The following is a 17035-nucleotide window of genomic DNA, read 5'->3' as shown; positions in this document are numbered from 1 at the left end:
GAAAGGGGAGCCTGGAAGTTGTTAGTGTAAAATTAAATATTTCATTGAAGTGTTCTCGAGTTGTTAAGGAAATGCTGAAGGGGATGAAGGTCAGTTATTAGAGTGTTTAAAAAGATTCCATTTCAACATAAGGTCCCTCCCAGCCAATGGGAAGACTGATAGAACTAAAAGGCGGTGCCTAAATGATCCTTCAGCCATCACTTTCCTTAAGTCAGAGGAAGTACAGCAAGATGTCCGTGGTTTTTGTTAAGTTCCCCAAGAACAGCATGCCAGCCTTTCGCCAGCCTTTTTAAAAACAAACGAGCAAGCAAAAGGCCACCTCAGTTGCTTCCTTTTCTTCTGCTTGTGTGCATGTGGCCCTAGGAAAACTAAACACAGTTTCTTTCGCAAATAGAGAAAGGGATGGATTCAAGAGCCTCTCTAGAGTTTATACAGCTAGATAGCCTTCAAAAATAAAAATAAAACGTGCTTCCCTTCGCTGCCCCTGCTAAACAGAAGCCTGTAATTTCTAAGTATTTCATAAGCAGTGCGCCCTCAACTCTGTTTTATGAGTAATTTATCCATTCTTATTTCATTTTTCTTTAAACTTTCTTAGATTTAAACAAAAACAAATTAGGTAAAAATAATTAATCACTTCTGGCAATAGCCAGTTACCAGAAGTTGTATTCCCAACTTGCAAACCTGAATAATGGACCTTTGGACGTGTCTATTTGAGATACACGTTGTTTCATTAATGAAAACTTAATTTGGAGAGACTTAAAACTTCACCAGTGCCAGTGGTGGGACATGCCTTTAATCCTTTGGGAGGCAGAGGCAGGCGGATCTCTGAGCCCACGGCCAGCCTGGTTTATGGAGCGAATTCAGGGACAGCAGGAAGGACTACACAGAGAAATCCTGCCCAGGAAAATAAAAAGCAGTAACAACAAAAAAACTTACTAGCAATCATCTATAAGTCAGCTACCCCACCCTGTCAAATACCGATGTCAAATGAGTTAGAAATAACAGCGTAATGCACATCACTTTTCTCAGAATACTGTGAGAAGGGAATATATAGAGCCTGAAGCTCTAAGTGGTTGACACACAAGACTATATTGATTTAATAGCAATCAGTTATACTCCTGAAATAAGTTACAGTAACAATGAAAACCTATGAAGAATATACATTGTCATGCAAATTTAAAAAATTAGTAATTTAACCTCTGTGAAGTACTGCATAGACTGTGTATCAGTGCTATGCAATCAGTAAAGTTTAAAAACCAATTTATGCCATAATATGTGTGCTAAGGAAGAATAAATACTGTGTACAAAGTCAAGTCCACACTGATCCAAAACGATGTCTTATCCAAGCGTCTTGTGAGCTGTGATAGCCAGAGGCATCTGAGTTAGTTTTTCCTCTGCTTGCTGCTTCCTCAGTGATAAAAGGGCTAAAGAGCAAGCGAAAGGGAAGACGGGAGCTGCAGAGAAAGCAGGAAATGAAAGCAGGGAGCCATAGGCTCCAAACCCCCAACTCTGAGCTCTTCAACACCAGAGTACACGTGAACCATGGCCTGAGACTTCAGGCAGACACTGTGAGTACCTGAGTGCGGGTTTGCAATCTGTTTCTGTTAGTTAGACATCTGATGGACACCACACACTTCTCTATGGTGGAGAGTGTGTCAAAAGACAGGCTTTGGCTATCATCCACTCCAGGACAGAGTCCAGCAGAGAACGACTGGAAACCAAACAGAAGACTCATCACCCACAGAAAACTCCTCAAGGAGCGTCCACAAAGTGGAAGTGCTTTGAAGGCACCCAAGAACGACAACATAACATGCAAAACTGTTCATTACGCTAGATTCTGGGGAGGGGGGTGCAGGAGCTCAAGGGAAGGCTTGGTCACAAGCGTTCTTATCGCAACCAAAGGAAAAGCCCTGTTGGGAAATCTAGCAGCGAACTCTGAGTCTCACAGGCTTAGGGGGACAGTAACTGAGTGTAAGGAAACTTAACCGCCCATGATCTTCAAGTCTCCTGCAGAAACTGAACAGTGGCCAGAAAATGCTCATTTCTCTCATATTAATGAGGCAGAAAAATCTGAAAAATATCTTGTGAGTCTAAAAAGACAGGGTGGGGAGTATCCAGAATGCTAGCCACTTGAGAGTCAGCTTTACCTGGGAAGGGATCTGCCCATTTTGTAGATTATGACTAACAAGGAACTAACTGGACTTCTACTTTGCAGGCTGACGACTGGCCACTCTGTACAAATAGAATGTACCATGACCAAAGAATAAAACAGGATTACATGTATTGCTGTTTGAAAACAATGCTTCTTGAGGTTTAGCGCAAAGAACACCATATTGTTAGGAATAGAGAAATAAAAGTTCACAGTTTTCTCACAAACTTAAGACACCCTAGGTCAGGCGACGGGAAGGTTTGGCAAAAGCCACCCCCCTTACCCATGACAGCAGCCAGATAGTTAAGCCAGAAAGGTTGCCATAAAAATAAAATAAAATTTAAAAGGCAAAAGGATTCATGGAGAAGAAGGTTCAGTAGTGACCTAGTATATTGGCATTTCCTGGGTCTATTCCAAGGATAGATGGGAACAATTTTGGATGGGGTACAGTTATATCCAATACTCAGTGATTAATACCTATATTATCAAATGAATTTTAAGCAATAAACTCTTCAGAGCATGGGTCACATAGATTTATGCACTGTGCAAACTGTCTATAAATTGTTAGGATGGTGACAGGGAAAGGCCAGGCACAGCACAGGTCCCCAGGGGGAATAAGACTGCCACCATTTTGAGATTGTCAAAATGGCATTGATGTGCTTTCTGATGCTCTAAATGATGGCACCTTTGTCAAATTGATCAATCTTCGGACTTGCAAATCAAAACGTTTCTTAACGCTGGACCCAGATCCTATTCCAAGTGCAGCAATGAACATATTTTGCTACCAGGAAAGACACTGGAAAACACTAAGATTCTTAAGTGCATGAAGTCAATAGTTCTCACCATGGAACCAAGGAGTCTTGGGGAGGGGGTGCCCTCTGTAAAAATAAAATAGTTGTAGCTGATGTCCGGACTGAGGTTACCTGAGTCTAGAGAGGACCTGTCACTTGAAGTAGTATAGGCTCAAATCTAGGAGAGCTGCCTGCTGTACGCACCAGGCTACAGAGAACCGACAGCAATAGTAAATAGTCTAGAACCAGGGGAGATTACTGCTCACCACCTCTGGTTGCTTTCAGCTTGCTAGTTTGTGTGTCTTTCATGCCTATGCTTGTAAATGTGCGAGATAGGAAGACAAATCAAAAGCAGCAAAGCCCTCATTAGATTGTCCTCTTAACCCAAGCCAGGTAGAAAGAGCCAGTCGATATTTAGTACTTCGGAAATATTGGTCCTAAGAAGGTAAACAATAGCAATAAAACAGAAAAGAATCCTATTCGCTTTTATTTTTTTTTTTTTTTAGCATCACTGTTTGGCTGTAGTTGATCACCATTTTTCTTTAGAGCTTTCCAAACACTAAGTCCAATTCGAGAACTAAATTTAATTGCTCTGGGCCTCCCTGGAGTTCCACTATAACCCAGCAGTCAATTCAAGAAAACGAACAGGAACATTTTCTTAGTAACCCATCTTGAAGATTTTTTTAATCTCATAGATAGGCCAAGCTTAAGGTACTCTTCCATCTTAGAAACAGATGTGAATTCTGAAACTAATCATTTTACAGGAAAATTTAACTCATAAAGGATGGTTGCGATGTTAATTTTTCTCTCTATGCACAGAATCTACACACAAGTCTTTTCTTCGTATTAAAACGGTTTATTTTCACTCCACATCACACGCACTTTATCTTGGCACCCGTGAGACGCTTTTATTTGGAAGAAGCTAGAATACACCGTTTTGCACATGGCTTTGGTATTTCTCTAAGTCAATAAGCTAAATTATTGAAAACTGATAGAAAAATTTGATTTTTCAGGCGATGTTTTTCAAGTCTATTTGCTCTTAACTTACTAAAGTAGGATTCATTGCGAAATTTATAGCTGTTGTCTTCATCTATTCAAATAAGCTTTTTTTCATTTTGAAGTTAAACCCTGGCTGGTGCGAGCTGCCTCCTAGGTAACCTCTGAGTGCAGGCTGACTTTTACCTGCGGGTGTCAGCTCAGAGGTACCCCCACCCTTGTCGTTCCACCATCAGAGGATGGTAAGGGAGGACACAGTCCAGAGACAAAACTTTCTGGTCCCTAACTCTACTCCTCTCGCCTCCGTACCAGGTCTCTAAAATAAGAAGAAAGAAAAAGGACAGTGGCTTTGTTCAGCACGCCCAGTTGTTCCGCATCATCCCCAAAGGTCGTAAACTGTGTCAGAAGACGGGAGTTTTGGAACCTCACGCAAAAAGTCCGTTTCTGTGCAATTAGGGAACAGAAGATGTGCAAACACTGAAGAGGGTGGGGGTGGGCAAGGATGGAATCCTCGATGTCTGGCTTATTCTACTCCAGCCTCAGGTTCGCAAAGTCAATCTTCCAGACTGAGGGCGAGGGCAGAGAGGGGGGCTGGGGGGCTGCTAGAAACACTGGTGCCACCTGGGTCCCCAGCTACAGTCAAGACGCCGGTCTCGTCCCAGTTCAGGGTTACAATCAGGAAAAAGCCAGTGTGTCCGTGGTTTGGAGCTTCCTGTTTGTAAGCGAGAAGCTCCCTAGAAGACTCTGGGACCCGGGTTCTTCCTCCCACCGCATTGGTGGCCTGAGGCGGAGGAGGGGGCAGGGCCGGAGGCGCTGGGCGGTCCCCGGGGCTGCGCAGGGCCGCCAGGCGGACAAAGCGCCTCCCGCTCCCTCCCCCACGGCCGCGTTCCAAAAGGGAGGGGAGGGAGGGCCGGAGGGGTGGGATGGAGAGGGAGGTCGGGGAGGGAGGGGAGGATAGGAGGAGGGCGCTGCCCGTGGGACTGGGCTGGAGCGCGCAGAAGAGGGAGGGCAGGGAGGAGGGGCCAAGGAGAGCAGGGAGGAGGGAAGGATTCTTGAAGCCCAAGATAAACAAATTGTTCCTCTTCACGTGCGGGATGGGGGGGGGGAGCGAGCTCCGCGGCCTCCCCTCCCCCACGCCAGCTCTTTGTCACCGCCCGCCCGCCGGAGCGCCCGGCGACACTGGCACCACCCCTGGCGCTCCGAGATCCGGAACGTGCGCGATGCACAGAAAGCACACGGAGAGGGCGTCCGGCGTCCGGCGCCCGGCTCCAAGCAGCCGATGGAGGGGAAAGAGGGCGCGCTCCTAGGAGATGGCCATTACCGGGGCCTCGAACCCGGAGACACGGTGGGGGAGGGAGTGCAGACACCTTTCCCAAGCTTCCTGCCTCAACGCCCCCCTCCTCCTCCTCTTCCAAAGAGGAAAGCTAGAGAACCCCAGAGAGGAGATAAGAGAAAGGATTCCACCCTCAGGGTTAGGGGTGGGATCGGCCCCTTCCTCCTCCTAGCACTGAAGCCATTGGCTGCGCATCCTTCTGCGAACCCACCCACCCGGCCATTTAAGCCTTTCTCCTCCCTGCTCCCCTCCACTCCTCCGGGCTCATTACCCGGTGCCTGAAAGTTGGCGAGAGCGAGGTGGGGGCAAGTTGAAGAAGAGGATGGGGGACCATTCCAAGCCCTGCGGCTGTGGCAGGATCAGGGCGCAGCTCTGGCTTCCTCGCAACCGCCCAGCCACGGCCCTCTCGACCCCTCGCGGCTGCCCCACCTGCCCTGCCTCAGCGGCAGGTCTCGAGCGGCGAGTGCAGCGCTCGCGCGCCCCGCATCCGCGCGCGTCCCCACGAGCACGCGCGCGCAACCACCCTCGCTCGCAGCTCACCCACTTCAAAGTTCATTCACAAAACTCTCAGACTTTCCCAAGCCCAAAGGAGAGGAAGCCAGAGACTCTTCCTTCCCCTCCTAAGGGTTAAGAGGCTGGTGCCCACTCAGAATGTGCGACGGCATCAATTTCTCTCCGCAGCCGGCGGATGTGATGAGAGGGGTGGGCGAAAGGGGACCGATCTGGGGAGGCGCGGTGGCACCGCGAGAGGTGAAGGCGGGGCGCGGAGAGGAGCAGCGTGGTTTCTACTCCGGGTTCATTCTCATTCGGATCGGTTTCTAAGACAAGGAGGGGGAAACTTTTCCTGCACCTCACTCCAACGCTCTTGAAGCTCCCTCCTCCCCCTTGCAGTCGTGACTAGCTTCCCTCTCATCCCCTCCTCCCCAAATCTGACAACCCTGACAGATTAACAGGTAGCGGCGTCAACGACAACGTTTACCATAAGAAAAGTTGACGTTAACCCTTCGGCTCCATCCCACCTCACTCGCCCCCGGTGCAAATCAGACCCTCACACACCCCCACGCCAGAAACTCCACGCCCCCGACCCCAACGCGCGACCCAGTGAGCCCTCACCATGATCAGCGTGTGGTTCCTCTGCTCCGCCGAGGCAGCGTCCGCATCTTGCTGGGCTTTGCTCGGGTGCTGTTGCTTGCCGGTGCCGGCGCCCGATTTCTTGGCCCTCTGCTCCAGGGTCCGCTGGTAGAGGCTCACGGTGTCCCGGCGCTCCAGCTCCAGCTGCTCCACCTGAGCCTGCTGATACCTGTTCTCGCAGTTGACGTGGTGCCGCCGGCAGCCCTCGATACGCTGTCGGAGCCGCTCGACCACCGTGCTGTGCTTGGGGACGGCCGCCGAGCCGCCGCCGGGGCCCCCGGAGCCGCCGCAGCCGCCGGCAGCGGGGTGATTGCCACTCGGAGCAGCCGGAGTGCTATTGGGAGTATTCACGCCGATCCCGGCCCCGCCGAGGCTGCTGCTCAGGCTGCTGTTGATGCAGATACTACTACCATTCGCGGCAGCAGTGGGGGCTGCGAAATCCCCCATCCTGCTCCCGGGGCACACTATTTTGGAAGAACTTTTTTTTTTTAATCCACCCCCCTATCAGCCTCCTCCTTGGGTCCAAGGATTAAAATAGTTTAAGTGGAACGCGGGGGAGACGCAAGCACATGGATGAAAACAGCGATCCTCACGGGGCGAAAATAAAGAGGGAGAGATTTTGGGTGGTTTTTTGTTGTTGTTTCCTTAAAAAAAAAAAACTGTAAAGATCGAGGGGAGGAAAGAGGGGGTGTTATCGGAATACCATCAGACACCTATCAACAAATAGAATCCCAACAAACTGAGCCGGCAGCAGATCGGCTTGCAACTCAAGGGGAGATCCGCTCCTCGCCTGCCTCCTTTTAATAATCCATTATTTTCTAATAAATTCCAGGAGGTTTCCGGTGGTTGGCAAGCATTTTCTCCCTACGTACCGAAAAACACACCCCATGTACACACACAAGCGTGTGCCTCCTGTGCGGACACGCGCGACACACACTCACTCCACGCCGCATCGGAAAACGGCGAGCTTGCTTATTGCATTTTCCTTCCACAAAAAAGTTTTGGTGTTTATGCCGCCCCGTGTTCTCAAAGTACTTTGGCTGCTCAGTTGCATTTCACAGGAGCCAAACATCGAGTCCTCGGGCTGGGGCAAGTAAACACATGGACAGTCCGAGGCGACTGCAAAAGTAGATCGCTGAAGTCCTTTGCGAAACGCCGCGCGGAGAGCAGCCCCTAACGCTCGGCCAGGCTGCCGCTGCCGCCGCCGCCTCCACCACCATCACAATGATCAACTGCTCGCCGCCGCCGCCGCCTCCTCCTCCTCCTCGCGCTCCTCCACCTCCTCCTCCTCCTCCATGCCAGCGGAGTGATATCAGGACGCGCGAGCTCAGTAAACACGGCAGCGGCGGCGGCTGGAGGCCGTGAGACGAGCCCGGAGACCCGGCGCAAAACCCGGCCCGGACTCTCCCCGGGCGGGAGCGGGCGCGGCGCGCACCTACCCGGCTCCCGCCTCCTTCGCCACTCCCCCCTCACCCCAACACACACACACGCCCGCCCTCCCCGTCCGCAGCCCAGCTGCTTTCCAGGCTAGGAAGCTCGACCTGCCAGGAGGAGGGAAAGCAAAGATTGGGGGAATCTCAGGACTGGATCACCTTTTGACCCGCGCGCGCGCGCGCGTGCGTGTCTGTGTGCGTGTGTGTGTGTCTGTGTGTGTGTGTGTGTGTGTGTGTCTGTGTGTGTGCGCGCGCGCATGTGAGTGAAGCGCGCGGTGCGCGCGTCTGTGTGTGTGCGCGCGCGCTCTCTCGAGCACACGGGGACGCGCCAGGCTGGCTGCGTTTCCTCTTGCCCAGTGAGGTATCCACGGAGTCCAAGTTGTTGCTTATACATTTATGCATTATATTGCAGAACTGTACATGACCAGGCAGAAACATTGCAGCTTTCCGACAGCTGTCATTCCCACCCATGTGGAACGAAAAAGGCAAAGGAGTGACTTGTTTTTAAGAAACAAGTAAGTCCCTGCTAGTTCTGGAAAACTCTTGCTCAAACTCTCGGACCCTCTTAACGCAAATACTTAATTTTTTTTTTTACTACGTTTATTTATTTATTGGGTAGGGAGAAGTGACTAGTGCCTCAGCATGCGTAGAAATCAAAAAACAGCTCTGTGGAGTCTTTTTCTTTCTTCTAAGATGGATACCAGGGTTTGAACCAAGGTTGTCAATCAAGCCCCAGGGGCAGTCACCTTTACCTGCTGGAAATCTCATCAATCCAAAGTACCGAATTTTCAGTGGACAGAAATAAGCGGTGGAAAAAACAAAATTAAAAAAAAAAAAACCAAAAACCTTGGGATATTTTTATTTCTCTGCACATACCGACTGTTGTTATTAGAGCGATTATTGTTTTACTTACCCTTGAAAAAGTTAAAACCAAGCAAGCAGGGACTTGGAGGTGAGACTAACAGTACATTTTAACAGACTGTTTTGAACAGTAGGTGCTAATGACAGCAGTAATTAAGGGTCCTTCGGAAATCAAGTGGAAAGATTGCAGATTTCATGCATTAGAACTATAGGGAAAGCAGCATTTCACAGTTTGTTGTGACCAAAACAAAAACAAGCAAAAAAAAAAAAAAAAAGCCTTACCTTTTGCTGGGTATATTTCTTCCTATTTCAATGAATTCTCAGGAAGTACAATTGAAACGGCGTAGCAGCTGCGCAAAAGTCATCTCAAGATTCGCTTTATTATGGCAAACTATCCACCCAGACATTGAGTATCGGACAAGGACAAGGGAAAAGCTCAAACACCCTGGGCTCAGACGTACATCATTACAGACCAACTTTTGCAAAAACAAAAATGCGAGAATTGCTCGTACTTCTGGGATCTGTAGGCCCCAGACCTCACTGGTGAAGTGTGCGTAAAAGGGCATGTTGTGTTACCTCCACAAATCAGTGAATTTTGGAGGGGAGGGATTGGTAAAAACACAACCATGTTTTCTAAAAGTACCCAGGAATAAAAGAACGTGGACCTTATTGTTGTGTGACAAACCTTTCCTGGGGAGATGCAACACCCATGTCTGCTCATTCCAGACAGAAGCCCCCACCACCAACCAACATATAGATACCACCAAAGACCCACTTGGTAAACCAATGAGTTTTATTGGGGCTACTTACAGGAGTATGGGTAAGGGATTACATACAGAGCAGAAAGAACTCAAAGAGAGCTGCATCATCCAAACCCACCAACACAGGTGACAGCTCACAAAGCTGGGAAAACCGGGAGCACACAAGCAGGCAGTTCAACAGGTTGGGGCGGGTCCCTTGCAGGTGCCTCAGTTGGTCTAAACCTCTTCCAGGTAGATAGGCAGCTTTCTGCTTCTTCCAGGCAGCTGGTCCAGAGCCAGTCTTCCTGACTTGTCTGAGAGTCTCTTTTACAGTGTCTCTCCCTCAAGTCTGAGGGGAACTCTCACCTTTTACAGCTTACTCTGTCCCGGAGGGGCCTAGTGAATCTGGTCAGTTTCAGGAACTTCCTGAAGCTCTTTTGAGGTATCTATCTTCCTGTTTAAGGAGCTTCCCTACAGGACAGAATGTTTCCATTTCAGATTAAGCGGTTACACACTTATGCATTAGGCATGAGGTCTGATTTAAACTCTCTTTATTTCTTGGTTTTGCTGATTAGCAGGATGCTATTTCTAACCTCATAATATCAGCGATCTGGAGCTTCAGTTTTCTGCAGTTAATCAGGTCTATACGGTGAACCGTATCTTTAACAGCCACTAAATTATTTGGCTTTTAAAAGGGGGAAGCAAATTATTATTTATCTTGGTGAAAGGCTGCAGGAGGAAAATCCTAGTGGGCAGAGGCTCTCCTGGTAAACTCAACTTCCGTTTCTGAAATCCATCTACTTCAGACACAGCTCCTGAGTCAGAAATGCCCCCTCAATGTCAGTCAGAAAGCTAATCTGAGGGGCTGAGGAGATGGCTCAACCTTTAAGAGCACTTTCCGCTCTTGCAGAGAACCAAGATGTGGTTCCCAGCACCCTCGGGGCAGTTTACAACTAGAATCTAGAATCCCAGCCCCAGGGGCTCTGGCACCCTCCTCTGACCTCTGTACTCACCAGACACACACGCAGGGCACATACATGCAGGCAAAATAAAGACAAATAAATACGTTTTTTTTAAATAAAAAATTAAACTGAGTGAGTTGCATACAAAAGAATTCATTTCTAGTCTAAAAACGTGTAGAAAATTAAATGATAAGAAAAAGCAATGTCTGAGTAACCATCTGCACATATTCACAGAGAAGCCTATACCCCAGGAAGCTCATGACTTCACCACAGAGAGGAGGTGGTGTTTCTGCACTTTCCCTGCTCCTTACACCTAACCCATTTACCTATGTCCCCAAGTCCAGACTGCAACTTGCTTTACTCAGGCAAGAAATTGGAGGGTCTGAAGCACTGGGTGTGTGGTTTTGAGACATTGAAACTCATTCTACTTTTCCTTGCAACTCAGACTTCAATTTTTTTTTATGGAGAATTTCTCATTCTGCAGAAACAAAAATAACAATTATTGCAGCATTATGGATTCCCATAAACTAATTATCTCATTTATCATAAAAATGAAACTGAAAGCACATGGAAATTTGCATCCCTCCCTTTGGGGACCAGGGTGTAGAGAAGTATACTTGGTGACTATACCCAAGAGCTCCCCAATGGTAAGTAGAGATACACTTGCATGGTTACTGCAAAAGTTCAGCCGGATTTTAGTGTATAACGTGGATCACATTCAAAAGAACAGACAGTTCATAAAACCTCTCTCTCTCTCTCTCTCTCTCTCTCTCTCTCTCTCTCTCTCTCACACACACACACACACACACACACACACACACACACACACTATTACCTACCTCTTCAAAGTGGTGGGGATGGCAATCAAAGCAGTAGTCTTTGACAACATCAAGCCGGACAGGACTCTGTGCTTCCTTGAGGTCAGAAACGCCATCATCGTTGTGTAGCCGGACTAGAAGAATCAGGAAATGAGCAGGCCTGGAAGACTGAGCAACACAGGCCAGTCACCATGAAGTCCTGATGTCCTTCTACTGAGGCGACCTCCTCCAAAGCAGAGAGCTTTGTCCTGGCTGTCTGTAGACTTCCTGATGCATGCCTGCAAGGCTGCCTAAATGACTCCTTAGGAGTCTTAGAGAAAAAGTCAAGTTCTTCAGGCAGTGGCTTGGCCCTCCTCTCATTACTGGGTTTTGAGAGTGTGACCGACTTTGGGTTTCATTTGTGCATGCTATAGAGCAAGTCTTCAGGGATGTAGACTCACCAGCAATGCTTGCTGAGATGGGAAAATAGAAACTAATCCGTGATGCAGCAGGCGTGTGTGGCGTGCGCCTTTAATCCCAGCATTCACAAAGTAGAGGCAGGCAGATCTTTGGGTTCAAGGCCAATCTGGTCTACAGAGCGAGTTCCAGGATACCCAGGGTGACAGAGTAAAACTATGTCTCAAAGGGGACATCTAATCTGAGATGCTACAGGAAGCATAAGTCGGGCAGGCTGTGATGGTTTGGGCCCAGAAGGATGGCTCAGTCAGCAAAGGGCTCACCTTGCAAGCCTGAGGCCCTGAGTTTGATCTCCAGTACCCACATAAATGCTGGGAGATGGGAGGATCCTTCATCCTGGCTGGCTAGCCAGTCTAGATTTTAATTGGTAAGCTCCAGGCCACCAAGAGATCCTGTCTTGGGCCATTACTGAGGTTACCATTCAAGGCCATCTTCTGGCCTCCACACCTGCATGAGATGACGACAGTTGTATCCTCAGACCTGGCTGACAGCTCGAAAGATACCAAGGAAAGGCTGTGACGGTCAAATACCTGCACAAGGCTGTCCTATAGCCCCAGCTGGCATTTCTGAGAATTGAATCACATTCTCGTCCCTTTAGTCATTTCTGTCATCTGCCTGTGTCCCTCTGATAGGACCCCAGTGACCCAGTGACAAGAAAGACAACTTCGTGTTTAGTTCATAGACCACTCTGCCTCTCCACTCTCAATGGATCAACAAAACTGACTTCATTTTTGTATCCTAAACCAGGACTTTGGTGATCAAGTATGATAGGAACACTGTTGCTTATATACAAACACGCCAATATTTATTAGTCCTTATTAGTGATGCATTCCTGAAACCCTAGCCACCTGTCTAACAATTCTGCTGTTTCATACCACTGGGTGGTGGTGGCACACACTTTTAATCCCAGCGCTTAGGAGGCAGAGGCAGGCCGACTTCTGTGAGTTGAGGCCAGCCTGGTCTACAAAGCTAGTTCCAGGACAGGCTCCAAAGTTACACAGAAAAATCCTGTCTCAAAAAAACACCGAAAAACCAACCAACCAACCAAAATACTACTGTTTCAGTAATTCCTCAAGTATATCGGTGGACAGCTGTAGGCCACACACTGTGGTAGGCGCTGGGTACGTAGCATAACAGGATGCAGAACCTGTCCGGACCTCAGTGGATGTGGGCAATGGATGTTGTGCCAGAACTAAGATGGAGAGGTATGGGAACAAAGAAAAGACTGCACGGTCAGAAGTCCAAGGAAGCTTTTCCAGAAAACTCCACCAGTAGTTCCCTCTCACAGGAACTACTCTCTCGTGCTGGTGAGTCGGAGAGGGTGTGAGATAAGGCCAAGACTGAGGAGGTAAACAGGAATCAGATTGTTCCAGGCCCTCCAGAAGTTCAGAGTCTGTCTGTGGGACACCACTGCCATTGAAAGGATTTCTGGCGATTCACACTTCTTTTTTTTTTAAAAAAAAAATTATTTATTTATTATGTATACAGCATTCCTTCCATGTATGCCTGCAGGCCAGAAGAGGGTACCAGACCTCATTACAGATGGTTGTGAGCCACCATATAGTTGCTGGGAATTGAACTCAGGACCTTTGTAAGAGCAGGCAATGCTCTTAACCACTGAGCCATCTCTCCAGCCTGCGATTCACACTTCTTGACGTCGTTGTGTTTTCAAGAAGTGTGCTCTGGAAATTCTGGTTCCATCAGATACTTCAACAGGAAAGTTTCTGAGAGCTGAGTAACTTTTTATTTTATTTTTTTTTTTATTTTTCAAGACAGGGTTTCTCTGTAGTTTTTGGTGCCTGTCCTGGAACTAGCTCTTGTAGACCAGGCTGGCCTCGAACTCACAGGGATTCGCCTGCCTCTGCCTCCCGAGTGCTGGGATTAAAGGCGTGCGCCACCACTGCCCGGCTGAGCTGAGTAACTTTAGGGTGTGATTGCCTGGCATCTCTCTTGAAGATCCGTTACCACCTTGACAAGAACAAGAAATCTCACAGCAAACCATGTTTGACTTTGTGTAGCCTAACAGAGCCAAAATTCTGTTCCATCTCACAGAACACTGCAGAAAGCTCTGTGCTAGAAAGTGAAATTTGCCGAGGATGTACCTCAACAGTAGGACACTGCCTAGCATACAAGAGAGACCTTAGGCTCAGTCACCATTTCCCCGAAAAGGAAGGGAGCGTGTGTGGAGGAAATTGAAGGCAGTTATGTTAATTTTAAAGTGTGTGTGTGTGTGTGTGTGTGTGTGTGTGTGCGCGCGCGCGCGCGCGCGCGCATGTTTGTGCACGTGTGCTGTGTGTTCACGTGTGTGTGTGGATGTGTTTGACTGATGTCCAGAAGCAGGAGGAGGATGTCAGGTGGCCGGCTTTATTGCTCTCTTGAGAAAGGGTCTCTTACTCCACCTGAACTTAGTCTGAAAGCCAGCGAGCCCCAGAGAACCTCTTGGCTCTGAGCCCTACAAGTCTGAAATTGCAGACTTGGGCAGGGCCACAGTCTAGCTTTAATACAAGGTCGCTAGGATTTGAACTCGGATCCTCACAGTACATACTCTAATGTGCTGTGCCGTCTTCCTATCCCTGGAAGACAATTAGTCCAAATCCACCTATATTCACAGTTGCCAGGCAGGTAGCTTGAGCCAAAGGGCACACTCCCCTCAGCATCCACTCTGCCAGTTGTCAATAGCAAGCAGGGCTAAGACCCTTTAGTAACTTCTGCTGAATGTGTTGACCTCTGACCTTAAAGTGGGGGAGGAAGCAGCTTCGTAAAACAGAAATCCCAGAGGGGAGAATTTGGCTGGCCTTTTCCAACATGGCCCTTTGGGTATATTAATTCTTATCTCCATGTAACAAAACTACTTATGAGGGGTAAGGCCAGCCTTATTTAATTGGACCCTTAATTATGGGTTATCTTTTAATATGAAAAGTCACCTTATGTTGGAAGCCTGTGTTCTGTCTAGAATAACAAATGCTGGCCTCCTGGAGCGACTTCTATGATTTCCTTGTGCCTGGTAAGCCAATTGCTATGAAGGTGTCATTCCCCATGGACCAGCGGTCTCTCAAAGTTTGTTTCCTTAATAGGTAAATATTCCTCCCAGGATCCCATTGACGTTATTAATTTTCACTTCTTTAGGAGGAAAGAGTTTCGGGAGTCCTAGACTGGGCCATAAATTTCAAGAGGAATATGAACTGGTGGATTGTTTTCTTGTTCGTGTATTTTAATATGTGTATAATGGTTTTATAGTTACTATGGGAAAGGTTATCTGAAGTCCATGATGGGGAAAAGTTTTCAAGAGCCTTTCATTCGGTTTCACATATTTTTTCTTTCTTGGTGCTGAATCACTTGACATAGCCAGGCGCCTGGCCTGTAAAAGGTCTGGTTTCAATTGTGGATGTTGAAAACACATCTGTGGTGTACAGTCTATAGCCAGCCAGACTGCGACCTTTGAAAATTACTAACTTGACCTTCTACGGTCACTGAATGTGCATCCTATTCCCCCATTGCATTGCTGAAGAAACTGAGGCTCAGAAAACTTAAGAGATGAACCTAAACTATGCAGACTAAAGTTCCAGAACCCGGACTTGAACTCTGCCATTCTAATCCCGGAGCACAGAACTGCAGAAAGAATGCAGAACAGGTTCCCAAATTGAAAGTTCAAAGTTCGCACACAGCTCCTACTGCTTTGCTGGGCCATGTCTCAAGACGGTCAGTCTGCTGCTCTTCAGGGTTGAGGCTGAGACACTGTTTTCTGCAGAAAGCTGTCTTCTCTGCTCCAGTTCGAATCTGGGCCGTTCCTGTCTTCACATTTCAGGTATGTCATTGTTTTCTATCTATTTCCTCAATTGTTGGTTATTAAACGTGGAGCCTGATTCTAGGCCCGGCTATGAAGGTGGCATATTGGACTGATGTGTGAAGTCACAGTTCCTCACAGTCACCAGAAAAGAGATCACAACCAGGGCTGTACAGGGTCCCTGGGGGGTTCAATCCTGTGGTCTCGCTCTTTAGAAATTATTACAATGCAATCTAAGAAAAATCAGAATAGACTATGATTTATTTATCTAAATGTTGCTTCTCGGCAGTCTCAGGGATCCTATAAATTGCCTTGGAGAGTTGCCAGGGTGGAAGAGAGGTAGAACAGAGCAGACTCGTATGCCCACATGGCATCCTGGCACATGTTGGAAGATGGAGGAGTTCATGCTTGTTGTATCCCATGCCAGGCACTACCAATTTGGCCAGAGACTTTCCGTCTATTAATGACCTGCTCCCCCCCCCCAATCAATCCCATTACCCCTAAGAACAGGTAAAACAGACTTGGCCCAAATGTGCTTTTAGCTTTCAGGACTGCTACTAGCCCTTCCATTTTACCTGAAAAGGGTACCTATGCCTTTCCTAATAAGAAGTTATGGCTTGGTGGCCCAAGGGCTTCTTCATCTCCAGGGAACAGGGGAGGGAAGAGAGATGTTTGGGAGCTGAACCAAGTCACTGGGACTTATACAGAGCTCAGACACTTGATGGATGACGTAATCTGCTAAGGATTCAGTCTGTGCCCTCCTGCTTACATGCTGAGGCCCCAGTCAACAGCAAGTGTGATGGTATCTGGATGTGAATTTGGGTGGCGGTAACTAAATCATGAGAATGGAGCCCTCGTATCACAGTAGTATTAGTTATGAGGAGAGACCTAAGGGCCAGAGAGAAGGCTCAACAGTTACTCACACATCCCACTCTTGCAGAAGACTCTGGTTCAGCTCCCAGCACCCACATAAGGCAGCCACAGCTGCCTATAAGTCTGGTTCCAGGCCTGTACAGGTGCCTGCACATACATGCACACACATACACACCCACGAATACTTACTCTAAAATAATAAAAATTGATCTTTTTTTTTTAAGAGGTTACCTGAGAGACTCCTTTATCCCTTTCTCTTTTCCTCTCAAATCTCAGGAACAAGGTTCTCAGCTCCCTTTTTGGAGCCCACACCTCCTTGGACTCCTCAGCACTCAGATGCATGAGAAATAAACGTCTACATTCAAGCCACCCAGTCTATGACATTGCTTTTCATATGTTTAAAGACATTTGTTTATCTAGTGCGGAGGAGGTGTGCACACACAAACCATGGCACCCACACAGAGATCCAAGACTAACTTTTGAGAATTGGTTCTTTCATTCCCCCATGAGGGGCTCAAGGGCTGATCTCAGACAGCGAATTAGCGCAAGCTCCCTTCCCTGCAGAGCCACCTCAACAGCCCCGGGGTGTCCTCACTAAGGCAGTCCACCATGACTGACGGAGACTTAGCCACACACTAGAGAAAACGTTAGCCATTGCTTTACTAAGTACTTCCATTTTATAACGTGACACCGGGACCCAAAGGGTGG

At 48.0% G+C, this 17035-nt stretch overlaps 1 protein-coding gene across 1 annotated transcript in view; it reads right to left on the bottom strand.

Annotated features, from left to right (window-relative positions):
- The window catches only part of Maml3 (mastermind like transcriptional coactivator 3), a 431416-nt gene extending 423619 nt beyond the window's left edge, over positions 1-7797 (bottom strand). The window contains exon 1 of the mRNA XM_085682436.2: positions 6383-7797. Within this exon, the coding sequence (XP_085538562.2) occupies positions 6383-6847 (465 nt within the window). The 5' untranslated portion in view covers positions 6848-7797. The remainder of the gene's footprint in view (positions 1-6382) is intronic.
- Between the last annotated feature and the right edge of the window lie 9238 nt (positions 7798-17035).

The sequence above is a fragment of the Myodes glareolus genome, chromosome 20, assembly GCF_982192425.1.
Source record: "Myodes glareolus chromosome 20, mMyoGla1.1, whole genome shotgun sequence".
Taxonomy (NCBI): domain Eukaryota; kingdom Metazoa; phylum Chordata; class Mammalia; order Rodentia; family Cricetidae; genus Myodes; species Myodes glareolus.
Note: the sequence above shows the minus strand (reverse complement) of the source record. Positions and strands in the feature narration are given on the sequence as shown.